Genomic DNA, 13,911 nt, shown 5'->3' on the forward strand with positions numbered 1-13,911 from the left:
AAGAATCTCGAATTAGATTCAAAGAACTCAAACTAGGACTAGAGAATTCCGATTATTATTTAGGGAATACTATATGGAGTCCGAAGTGTACCGACTGGGATCAAAAGAATCTTGTATGTGATTCATCACAATATACCGTTAGACATATTAAGAATTCTTGAGACCTCGAGAGTACCGACTGGCATCTGAAAAAAAAATCGGATTTAGAGATTTCAGAATGAAGTGCGGAGAATTCCGACGGGGATTCTGAAATTACTACGTGCATTTGAAGAATACTGACCGAGATGCGCCGGAATACACCGACAGCGATCTGAGATCTGATGAATTTGGACTAAGTTTTGCAGAATGCTGACTAGGATCCGAAGAATCCAAATTAAACTAGATCTGGAGAATCTTAACTGAAATCCAAAGCATGTCTTTTGGGATCCATGGAATTCATATTGAACGAAGAGAGCCACAAATGGAAAACAGTCCGTAGAATCTCAACTAGAATCTAAAGAATCTTGACTGGGATTAATAGAATCGTGAAGGATGTCTAAATAAATCCTGATGAATCCTGACCGAGGTTCGACGAAATGTTCCATTGGGATCTGGTGAATTTCAACTTAAAACTGAAAGGTCCTGACGAAAACCCGAAGAATCTCGAATTAGGTTCAAAAAATTCAAACTAGGACTAGAGAATTCCGATTATGATTTAAGGAATCCTATATGACGTCCGAAGAGTACTGACTGGGACCCAAATAATTGGGACTGGGATCATAAGAATCTTGTACGTGATTCATCACAATATTCCGATAGCCACGAGATACGAATTCTCAATAAGATCTTGAGAGTACCGACTGGAATCTGAAAAAAAAAATAATTGGATTTAGAGATTTTAGCATGAAGTACGGATAATTCCAACTGGGATTCTGAAATATCAACTAGCATCTTAAAAACCCTGACCGAGATTCTCCGGAATACACTGACAGCGATCTGAGATCTAATTAATTTGAACTGAGTTATGTAGAATGCTGACTTAGGATCCGAAGAATCAAGATTGCACTGTCTATCCTAACTGGATATGAAGAATCTTGACTGGAGCCAAGATTTTTTTTTATTTGGGATCCAGAGCAATTCGGACGAAGATCCACAAATGGAATGTTGTTCGAAGATTACCGACTGGGATCAAAAGAATCTTGACTGAGATTTATAGAATCGCGAAGGATGTCTAGAGAATCCCAACTGGGAATCGATTAAATCCGATAAAATGAATCCTGATCGAGGGAACTCATCTAAATCTCAATTCTAGATTTGAAGGAAATCTTCAGACTCTTCGTCAATTTTCTTTCGATCTTCTCAGCGTGTGCCCAGCTAATCACAGCAAAACACAATGTTTTCCTGCATCGTAAATAGAGTCGCCCCCTCCGACAGGTATCCGTAGAACCCCTCCTAGGATCCGGTGAATTTCAACTGAAATCTGAGAATTCTTGACTAAAACCCGAAGACCCTCAACCAAATATCAAAAGAATTAAAACTGGGAATAAGAGAATTTCGATAATGATGTAGGGAACCCTAATTTGAGTCCAAAGAGTTGTGACTGGGATCCAAATAATTGGGACTGCGATCATAAGAATCTTGTACGTGATTCTGTACTTTATCCCAGGGTAAAGTAAGAACTGAAATCTGAAAAAAAAGGATTTAGAGAATTCAGAATGAAATGCAGCGAATTCAGACTGGGATTCTGAAATTCCAACTGGCATCTGAAGAATCCTGACCAAAATGCTCCGGAATACAACGACAGTTATCTGAATACTCCCTACTGAGATCTGAAGAATATTTGGACTGATTTTTGCAGAATGCTGACTAGGATTCAAAGAATCTTGATTGAACTATCTATCCTAACTGGATCTGGAGAATTTTAACTGGAATCCAGAAAATTCCTTGTGGGATCCCGATAATTCATACTGCAATTCAGAAAATTCATACTGGAAGTCAGAGAATCTCGACCATGATCCAGATAGTTTGAACGAAGACCCGGAGAATCATAAATGGAATGTTGTCTGGATAATCCCGACTGGGATCCTGAATGGGAATTATAAAATTTTCATAGAAATCCGACTAGATGAATCCTGATCAATCCTGACCGGATTTCAACGAAATGTTCTAACAGGGATCCGGATCTGTTGAAATCCAAGTGCGATTTGAAAATTGACTAAAAACCGAAGAATCACGAATTAGATGCATTGAATGCAAACTGAGATCAAATAATTCCGATTATGCTTTAGGGAATCCTATATGAAGTCCGAAGAGCACCAACGGGGATCCAGAGAATTGAGATTGGGAACATAAGAATCTTGTACATGATGCTTTACAATATCCCCGTTAGAGATCTTGAGAATTCCCAATGAGATATGGAGAGCACCGACTGGAATCTGATAAAAGAGTCAGATTTAGGGAATTCAGAGTGAAGCACGGAGAATTCCGACTGGGATACCCTGTGTTTACAGTGATCTGAATAATCCCTTTTTAGATTTGAAGAATATTTGGACTGAGTTTTGTATAATGCTCACTAGGAGAATCTCGACTGGAATCCATAGCATTCCTTCTAGAATCCAGAGAATTCCTACTGGCATTCCGAGAATCTCGACTGGGATCCTGAGACTTCCGACGATAATCCGAAAAATCACAACTGGAATGTAGTCCGGTGAATCTCGACTAGAACCCAAAGAATATAGACTGAGATGACTAGAAGCACAAAGGAAGTCTGGAGAATCTGAAGAAGCCAGACTAAAATTCTACGGAATACCACAACAGCGATCTGAAGAATTCCTACTCAAATCTTGAGAAATAGTCATAGTTTCTGTTTTGATTTAGTTTTGGTAGAATGCTGAATAGGATCTGAAGTATCCTTACTAGGATCTGGAGAATTTAAACTGGAATCCAGAGAATTTCTCGTGGGATCCACAGAATTCCTACTTACATTCGAATAATCTCGACTAGAATCCAAAGAATTCCTTCTAGCATTCAGATAATCTCGACTGTGACTCTGAGAATTACAATAAGAATCAGGAGAATCACAAATGGAATGTAGTCCGGATAATCCCGACTAGGATACAAAGAATCTTTAATGGAATTTATAGAATCGCGAAGGAAGCCTGGAAAAAATCGACTGGAAATCAAAGAAATCCGACTAGATAAATTATGATCAATCCTGACCGGGGTTCAACAAAATGTTCCAACAGGGATCCGGATCTGGTAAATGCCTGATCAAGAGTCACCGGGATACCCTGCGAATACAGTGATCTGAATAATCCCTTTTTAGATTTGAAGAATATTTGGACTGAGTTTTGTAGAACGCTGACTAGGATCCGACGAAAAGTGGATCTGAAGAATCTTGACTGGAATCCAGAGTATTCTTTCTGGGATCCAGAGAATTCTTACTGGCATTCAGAGAATCTCAAATTCCGATGATAATCCGAAAAATCACAAATGGAATGTAGTCCGGAGAATCTCGAGTAGGATCGAAGGAAGTCTGGAGAATCCCGACAGGGAACCAATGAATTCCGACTTGAATTTGAAGAAGCCTGACTAAAATTCTCCTGAATACCACAACAGCGATCTGAAGAATCTCTCCTCAAATAATAGAAATAGAAAAAGTCATAATTTCTGTTTTGATTTAGTTTTGGTAGAATGCTGAATATGATCTGAAGAATCCCGATTGAAGTATTCTAACTAGGATCTTGAAAATCTCAACTGGAATCCAGAGAATTTCTCTGACATGCTGAGATCGGGACTTGTAAGATCTCAAACCTAGACCAACATTTCGACGCTGGACGTGCAAGAGACTGTTGAAATGACAAGGCTTCTGATACTATAGACGATTCTTGCTAAGAATATTCGTACAGATTCTTGCTAAGATACCAAATACAAGACACCAGAAACTCATTCCCATCTAGAAATGCAACAGCAAATCAAAATTGACTCTATAGAGACTACCTACCGTATGCGTGATAATGTTTGCACCATTGAGCAATGTCAAAATCTCGATCAAAATTTTAAAAAATCTCAAGAATTTCGTTTTTGAGTTTTTTTTTTTTTTTTTGTTTATTCAAAGGGGGATGTTTCTCAGAGTCTTAAACTATGGTAATCATCGATCGAGTTTCCACTTGCTGCAATTACGGCCTCCACACGCTTCCGGAATGCACGGCAGGTTCTAATAATGTAGTCTGGATCCATTTCTCTCCAGGTACGGGTCACTGTTTGTCTGAGGCTTGCTGTACTCGGGTGGCGTTTAGAACAGGCCACAGGCCTGCAACCACTTCTGAGTGCGGTTCGAGATGTGGCACGGAGACCGTACTGTTCTTTGATCCACGGAAGAATATACTTACTTAAAATCCTGATTTAGACCTCCGTGTTGACCTTATCGCCTTCTGGAATGAACACCGGGTCCATTTTTTTTGCCATCGGAAGCCACCAATCCAAACACCATAACGCTAGCAGGATGCTTGGTCAGATACACGTTCTTGTGCTCGTCGGCCACGGCTTTTACCGGAAGAGAACTAATATACCGGTCGGTTCTGAAATTTGATACGGGATCGACGGTAAACATGCTCTCGTCGGTGAACAGGATTACCGGATTTTTTCGCTTAAGGAAGTTCAAGATTTTCTTGCATCGTTCGACTCGTAGCTCCCGGATGCGGTTGGTAATCATGTGAGTTTTTTTTCCGTGCCCTCGACTTCGCCCCGCAATCTTCCTTTACGATCTTCCGTTCCGTAAAGTCACTGATCCCGTGTTCCTTTGCCATTTTCCTTATTGAACGCACTGGATTCACCCGAATCTTCCTTATTATAGCAGCGATAACCCTCGGAACCCGAGCTGACCTCGGACGACCTGTGGCAACCTTCGCGGATAGTTGTCCTTTCTTTTCTCGGTCTAAAACCCTTTTGACGGTCCACCGGGACACTCCCACGGCGATTGAAATGTCTTTTTGCGACATTTGCGCGTGGGAAAAATCATGAATACGCTGCCACTTCGTCATGGTGCAACTGTCAAACTAAGTAAATCATTTTCTTTTATACACAGCCAACTACTTTATGAGCTATAGGTTACGTGCATGCAAAAAAAAACCAAGGCATTGTATGAACAGGTGAAACGGGAACCTTCTTTGTACGATGGTGCGAACATTATCACGCATCCGGTATGTCCAAGAAAATGATGAGCAAACAGACATGGGCCGCATGGAAAAGTCACACGCTTCAATTTCAAAGGAAAGCATGTGAACCATTTCCAATTTCCTGCACCCTTATCCACTTCCTCCTTCCAAGGGGTTCGGTGTTCCATCCGACCTTTGTACTGTTTGATCCAACCAAATTAGACACAAATTATGACAAGCGCTTCAGCTTTCATCCGCAAATATTCACTTACACATACTCACACACACACACACACACACATTCGCCTGTTTTGCTTGTTTGCTTCGGTAAATGTTTTGCTTTTGAACTTGCTCACTTCCATTCAGTCGGAATGATTATTAAGGATGATGATGATGATGATGATGTGCTGACGGATCAATTACGATAACGAACTTCGTTAGGAAAATTCGCCGATGTGACATTCGCTCCCCCATTTCTCATACACGTGATTGACATAAACGCTTCAACTGATTGTATATCAATAGCCAATAATGAATGCTTACCTTTCCGAAGCTCCCTTTTCCGATGTTCCTCAGAATTTGAAAGTGGTCAAAGTTAACTGCAAGTAGAATTGGGATAAAATAAAATTCCGTCATTAAAAATGTTGATAAGAACCGTCGCTTAAGCGCTGAAATCCCTTCCCGGGCCCGGACAAGTTTGCAACAAAATCATTAAAATTCATTTCAAGTAGAAGGCCTTTCCGCCTCCACAGTCCAGATTTGCCATGAAATTCCATTCCTATGAGCTTCCGTTGTTGATGATGACGATGATGATGATGATTATGACAACGAGGAGTGAGGGAGGCGGACAGCCCAACCAATATTCCTAGCCACAGGGATTCCGGGCAAAGTGGATGCCGCTTGTTGACATAACATCGAAAAGATTTCAGAAGATTTTCTTCGCAACGAACGGTCGATTCTTAGCCCATGCCGATTACTTAGTACTATGGAGAGCAGCGAGAAGGAGGACCCAAGGCGAAGAAAGTACGACCCGTGTCATTTTGTGACGGCCCCGGATGGCGCTATAGGAGTAGGAAATGGGCTTCGAGTTTGATGGGAATAAAAAGAGTACTAGATAGAGATATGTATGTCTGTTGCCGTAGTGTGAGACAGCATATTATTATAGTGCTGTGTGTGAGTTTACGATCGACTGCCGGAGGAGCAGATGGATCCGGAGCTAATAAATGTACCCTTGAGTATGCGGAATCGCTTTACTGGCACAAGAGGATGAATGACGAAATTGATTGGGGCCGGTCATATGTTGCGGATCGTCTCACTGGGAGAGTATTTGAATACGATTAGGTTGTCCGGAAAATTTTGCCCTACATTTGTCATCCCTTCCCTTGGGGGGAAAAATTGCCTATTTGATGAATGTTAATTTTATACCCCGAATTCTATCCTATTTCTGTTCCAATGTGCCTTTCATTAAATTCATTCCGGGAAATTGCTACACAAATTACTTTTCAAACTTATCGAGTCTCTTGTATAACCGGACATTTCCGTCATGGGCCGTGAGTACCCAATCAACGTGACCCTCCGCTCATCCGACACTCGATAATCTGGAAACTGTCAGTTTAAAAAGTGCAATAACCCATTTGAAATTCTCGGCATATCTGGAGGGTACTCGTATTTTTTCCTGAAGAACATGGAGCTGTCCTGAATTTATCTAATCTCACGCTTATAGATTTTTGAACTCATCCAAAAGTCTGAACTTTCATGCAGCTATTGGAACTGCCCTTAAGATCTCTGAAATTCACCAAAGATCTCTAGATCTAGCTTTCCTGAGGTACTTGGTGCTTCTTAAATGTTTGCACAGTTTTCCTCAAATTCACTCCACATCTCTGAATGTCTTTGACTTACTTTCTCGAAATTCCAAGAACTTCTTGAAAGTTTCTGCACATTTTTTGCAGCTAAAGGAACCGCTTTGAAGTTCTTAAGACTTTCTTGAAGTTCTCCATATTTTCAAGATCTTCCTTTATGTTCCCACTGCCCTTACCTCGGGAGATTTTTCAGATGAAAAAAGTTCAAACTTTGGGGATTTTGTGCCACGACAAATCATGTCCGACTGAACCCAAATTTAGCATATGGTATTTTTTTGAGGCAAGGGTCATTTTCTATATGGTAAGTTTGAAAAATTGGATGGTTACTGTTGAGGAGCAATACAAAAAATTAATCACAACCGTGCGTTCAACATCAAATTCCACAACCGAATGCTGCATGGGACTGTGGAACGTGTTGTACTGTCACCGTCTGGAGGATTGAATTGTAAGCACGATTCCACCACTACAACAGACTAAGAGAAGACCATGTAAAATTAATTGCATATGCACTTTTGTGATAGGTCAAGAACTGAGAAGGCATAGAATTAGGTTTCATTTTTAATTATTAGATACAAAAAGGCCAGCTCGATGAGCAGACGGTCACCGGACCAGTTTTTAATTTTGTAATAGATGTAGTTAGTTGGAATAAATGTTCAATGTTTAATGAGGTGATTTTAAATAAAGTGTTTAAATGTACAGACTATTAATGTAACAAAAATAAACTGTAATTGTGTTGTGTGCTGAATTGGATCCCATTACTCACCGCATAAGGAAGAAATTTCTGCGCCCAATCTAATTTCAACCAAGAAACCAATCCTGGAAGGAAGAACCAGTTCCGAGGTAAAACAGTTATTTTTTCCCAAACATTTAATGGCACCCTAGTGTATACGTTTGCGATGCGCTTTGTGGATAGCTCTACTGTACTGTTAGTATTTTAAATGTATTTGATTTTAACAGATTCAGGTTAATTTGGAAGTTGAGAGATTATCCTCCAGCAGTTGGTCGGTTTCGTCGACCCTTGCCATGAGTCATTACTTTCAGAAGAATCAGAAGTTCATGAGGAATTCATGAGTGCGAATAAGAAGCTGAACAAGGATTTTATGAACATTATCCACTCAAGTCCGAACTTGTTCTGGATGTGTGACGAGTTGTAGCCGTCACTGGTCGATCTCGGATAAGTATGCGGCTTAAGCGCCACTCCGGTAAAGGAGACCGCATATCATGTTGAGTTTGCCCGGATGAGACTGCCCCAGGGCGAGTACAAGAGTAATCTTCGTAAAAAGAAGAGATCGAGCCAGCTTCACTACCACCGAATTTGAACGGGTAGGAACCCTTATTGCAAAAACAGCATAATCTCTCACACCTCGAAATATTTCCCCAAAGCACACAAACCTAAAACGACGTTACACGTCAAGCTTTCCTCATCGGTAGTTCCACCTATTTCCACCAGAGGCGCAGTTGCAGCAAAAGAGGTACGCAACATAAAGTCAAACTCCGACCACGTGGAAGACAACAACCGAATTATACGGACCCGAAACAACGTGAAGACACTTTCTTCCTCTCATTCTAATTTTTATTTTTGTTTATCAATTTATTTGATAAGGCTCAACCGAATTAACTTTACAGAGCCGAGGATTCTTGGTCACTTTACAATACATCTTAAAACTATAGTCAAAAGGTACAATACAATAAACACTTTATCTTCCGCTATCCAAAAAGCCTCTTCCATCAGAACTGGAGCCGCTTCCAGTAGTTTCATTGTATGGCAAATTGTTGTACGCCAACGAGGGTCAGAGCGCGTCCATTGCAACAATGGACGCAAAACGTGGTCAGCACTCACACACTCATCACGAAACGGTTGCTTTCCAAAGTCGACGACGCATCGACCGAAAGAACTGCTGATGAAGAACAATGAGTAGGACCACACAATGGTTGCTGCCGAGAAAACAGACGATCGCGTAGCACACATCGAGAGTGGCCTGCTTTTGTCGACAGCCGAGTGAACACTGATTCTAATTTTTAATAGGACAACATTACATCGAAATCAAATCAAACATTTATTTCACAACGGAAAACGGTAAGCTTAGATTTTATTATAACTAGAGCGTGCTTTCACGCTAACTTGAAAGTACCCATTAATGGTTGAAAAAGACCCATTTTGAAGAAAAGTGGCTTAACTCATTAAATGAGTAAATTTTTTACCCATTAATAAGTATCTGTTACCCATTAATGAGTAATTGTTAATCATTAATGGGTAACAAATACTCATTAATGGGTAAAATTGTTTAATCATTAATGAGTTAAGCCACTTTTCTTCAAAATGGGTATTTTTTTACTCATTAATGAGTAAAAGTTAGCGTGTTCACGAAATTTCCATCGCTTTTATCTTTCTACTCCTCTTTATGATCTTTCTCTACCTAGTCCTATTCTTGTGTGCGTAACTACCTTCTATCTCTGCTGTGCTCTTGTGTTTCTTCCTGATGAATCCCACGACGATGCAGCAAGCCGGGAACGGCAAAGCTTAGCACCCCGGTGTCTAACTCTGGGGTGGGACGTGCTGTCAAATCAGCCTACTGATCATTCTTGTATGAAATTGGTTCCAAACGTAAACAAACCCTGTAGGTTTCTTATGAGTTTTTTTACGTTTGGAACCAGTTATGCGAGATAGGCGACCATTGTTCGTATTTGACAGCCACCTCCCCCCCTTGGTCTAACATTGATGGGTTGGGTGGGCATCCATATACGACGATACGTGCGCACGTTTGTCTTGCCGACAGTTGTCTTGCCAGTCGTTCTGGTCCTGTGGTTGAGAACGGTTAAGGCAAGTATCAGGGGCGGGATGTGCTGTCAAATCGGTCTACTGATCATTCATCAATGAGATGTAAATAGGTAATGTCTACTGAATTAGTCGTTTCTTTCGTTCTCCCGCTATTTAAATGGTTGAAAGAGTGTGACGTCAAACTCTGTCACCCATTTCAACGGTCGGAGAATGAAAGAGACGACAAATTCACCTGCTTATACAAACTCATGGACTTTCCATATGTGAATTTGGCTTCAAACATCAACAAACCATCGTTGCTTGCTGTCGTTTGGAACCAGTTATGGGAACTAGGTGACGATTGTTCGTATTCGACAGTCATCTAAACCTCTTTATTGAAATCAATTCCTCGCTTGATTAGCCTCTATGTTTCAGCGCAACATCTTCTTCATCATAGACTGACACAGACAGCCTTTCCGATTGCCAAACTATGTGATCCGATGAACTTGTGGTGTGTTATCAAAATGTTCGTGAGCTTGAGCTTTAGCTTGAGCTTGATTGATCGCCCACGGTTGCTACTCTGTTACTGCCAGATCAGCTGTAATTACACAGAGAACCAATATACGATGCTTGGGACTAGCAATAATCCTCAATGTGTAAAAACTGGTGATCTTAAATTAGGCAATACCAGCACTGGCCGCGCCCGAACACAGGTCAAGAAAGGAATGGGAAGGATTGTGTTGACATGACACTCGCTTTGATGGAAGCCGAGAACACCTCTGCACTTCCACGAGGAATCATTGGGATGTTGGATAAGAGGGTTGGGTTTGCAGCAGGGTTCGTTTTGGTAAACGATAAGGTGAATTGATGTCCTAACGATCATATAACGCGAAGGAGCTTGGGACTAAACCCACGGTCTTCTGCTCAGTAAGCAAAAACGTTTGCCACTAGGCAGACGAGCACCTTTTTAATCACCGAGTTGCATGTAGTCATATTAACAAATAAAACGATTGACGAATCTTGAATGTGGATGGGCCTGAGATTGGACTCATGATGTTCTGCTCAGTAAGCAAAAACGGTTGCTCTAAGGCCACCGAGCCCCTCATATCACATAATACCGTTGCTCAAATTTGTGTATCCATTCAAACCCGGAACCAACGACAACAACGTGTTTCGCAAAATACACGATACACAAGCGATTTTACCATAAATCTCTTTGATATGTAAGGACCTGGAACAGCGTTTTTCTGCTCAGTAAGCAGGCCACTGTAACCGACGATCTTTCAAATCCGAAAAACCAGACTTCCTGCACACGCGCATCAGTTTCAAGTGATGAGAACATTTTGACTCTCTCTCTCCACTTTTCTCTCTATTAACGCTGCGCCCGGGCATATCACATACGAGTTGGTTTTTGCTCTTTTGCTTCTCATTCGTAAATAATTGTGAGGTGTTTGAGAATGTCTCGTCGCTTTCCGACACGAGAGAGGTATTTGTGCTGCATGTACTTAAGACAGCTCGCGCGTTAGAGCTCGTGAGATTTTCTCGCGTACCTTTTCGCCACAAAATAATATTTTGTGCTGTCGGAAGAAGTTGTGCTTTTCGTGTCAGTTTTTTTTTTTTCTCTGAAAGATGGCACGTAGAATTGTCAGTGATGAAGAACTGTTCAATATAAATATCGCCGCAAAAGAGGCGATTTGTTTGTTGTGCAACAAAAAGTTAACTGACCTGAGGAAATTCAGTTACCATCGACGAGGGCTGCTGGATGATGATGATCAAGGTGACGCTGGTCCTTCGAGAAAAATTTCAAAGATTGAGGTACGAATCGACCATAAAACCTATATTTCATCAATGGTCGAACTTGTAACCGTAAATGGTCTTCCCTTGAATATGCTCAAATATCCTGCGTTTCAAAACATCGTAAGGCCAATTGAGGAGGGACTTAAGTTGACAAAACACTTGGACCCGGATTCAATACGTGAGGTATTGTCAAAGGTGGCAGATCAAATCCAACTTATGATCACAAATGAAATTGCCTGTAAAATGGTTTGTCTCAAGATGCATGCAGCTACCCGAATGGACCGAGAGTTTTTGGGAATAAATATCCAGTTTGTTGACAAAAAAAACTATAAGGATACGTACTCTCAAAATAATTGAGCTTCATGATAGACACACTGCAGCAAACCTCACGGAAGAAGTGCTTAAAACCCTGACGCCGTATGGGATCGATATCCGCCGACTACTAACGGTTACGACAGATAATGCTCAGAACATGCGTGCTACAATAAACCGTTTGAAGATGACACAGGAACTGGAACTTAACGGCTCTGGATTTTTCGATGACGCAAACATCGAGGAAGAGGAAGACGATGAAGAGGAAAATTGTGGTGTGGAAAATCAAGAGGATGAATGTGTTGATCGGAAAATGCAACTGATAGAGCCTATTCTTGAAGGAGTGCGATGCGCAGAACATACACTACAGCTAGCCGTGAGTGATACTCTAAAGGAGACTAAAATGAAGGAACAACTGCTGGATATTCGGAAAGTTGTGAAAACTCTGCGTAAGTTACCGTATAAAAAGCTATTTGCTGTGAGCAAGCGGAGTAAGCCAAAGCTAGACTGTCCTACGAGATGGAATAGTACATACACGATGGTACAATCTCTCACCAAAGAAAAGGATTTTATTTTGACGTTAGCAGATGGAGAGGAGCAGATCATTGGCGATAATATGTGGAACTTTTAAGAGTGTTTCATCCACGCTTTCAAACCAGTAGCAGATGCTACATTACAGCTCCAAAACTCTCAGATAACTTTTGGCGACTTTTTCTTAATCTGGGAAAAATGTACATTCCATGTGAGAAGTGCAAATAACGAAATATCTAAGGTTATCGCTGAAAAGATGGACAAAAGGCGTGTCGTTCTGATGAGTAACAGATCTTTCTTGGCTGCAATATTTGTCGATCAGCGAATTAATTTTCGAAACAGTCCGTTCATAACAGATGAAGAGAGAATCGTAGCATTGGTAATTCCACCTTTTTTTTCGTTTGTTGTGTTTATGTAACCAATAAATTTCCCTTTTTCAGGAGTTCATCAAGCAAACGTGGGAAACCATCCAAGCTATTGCTGGTCGCTGCCAAATTGGTAACACTGCTGCTTCGTCTTCGACTGGTAATGAGCAACCAAATACACAACCCGAAGACCCTTTTGAGGCATATCTCAATACCCTCGATGAGTCGAACAATACATTGGAGGACATACACATTATGAATGAGTTCAGCGATCTCTCTAGAATGCCACGGCTGAAACTACCGGAGAATAAAGAGAATTCTATTTTAGAATGGTGGTATCGTTTCAGAAGCACAAAACCGGAGTTGTATAACTTGGTTTCTGCACTTTTGGCGATACCTTGTACACAGGTCAGCGTGGAACGTTCGTTCAGCGTATTGGCGTTGATTTTTAAACACCGGACACTACTAAGCGAGGAAAATCTACGGAATATCTTGTTCATTCGTCTTAACCAGGAGCTTCTGCAGAAAGTGGATTTTAATAAGACCTAAAAAGAAAATGTGAATTTTATACTTGATTTCTTTAATTTTTAAGTTTTTTTTTTAAGAACTGTTTCTTTCTCTACTAAACATGAATAAATGAATTTTGCTTTCAAAAATGGCAAACTTGAATAATATTTAATTGGATAACCCAGTTTCATTTATTTGCAAAACATAAGGGACAATCGGACATGGCCGAATCAACTTACCGTGTGGGACCGAAATCCGTACAACTTATGGAAAACATATGAGGTGTGTGGATTTAGATTCAGTACGGTTCATAATTATATATCCAGCATAATTTTGGGAAGATACATCTATTTTCATGGTTCCAATACTAACAATCTGGAGCAACAATAGTACCGTTGTAAAACCATTTCTTCACAAAGCAAAAGCTGCCCACGCAAACCAACAGCATAATCGTTAAGGGGAAACTTTCCCCTACTCGATGATGCTGATAGTTTGCGTGGGCGGCATTCGATTTGTGAGGAAAGGGCTTTAGAACGGTTTGATTTAAAATGCTCTAATGTTGCTCCAACAATGTTGTAAATTATGAGCTTGTTAACAAAGACTTTCGATGACTCGTTGAAAGTTCGATGACGTATTCTGATGTAATG

At 40.8% G+C, this 13,911-nt stretch overlaps 1 protein-coding gene across 1 annotated transcript in view; it reads right to left on the reverse strand.

Moving 5' to 3' along the window:
• The window catches only part of LOC135704081 (serine/threonine-protein kinase 32A), a 440,753-nt gene that overhangs the window by 394,285 nt on the left and 32,557 nt on the right, over window positions 1-13,911 (reverse strand). The window contains exon 2 of the mRNA XM_065225510.1: window positions 5,679-5,734. Coding sequence (XP_065081582.1) covers window positions 5,679-5,734 — 56 coding nt within the window. The remainder of the gene's footprint in view (window positions 1-5,678; window positions 5,735-13,911) is intronic.

This window comes from Ochlerotatus camptorhynchus, unplaced genomic scaffold, assembly GCF_037179485.1.
Source record: "Ochlerotatus camptorhynchus isolate MF236.1 unplaced genomic scaffold, CSIRO-AGI_Acam_v1.1 ptg000230l, whole genome shotgun sequence".
NCBI lineage: Eukaryota > Metazoa > Arthropoda > Insecta > Diptera > Culicidae > Ochlerotatus > Ochlerotatus camptorhynchus.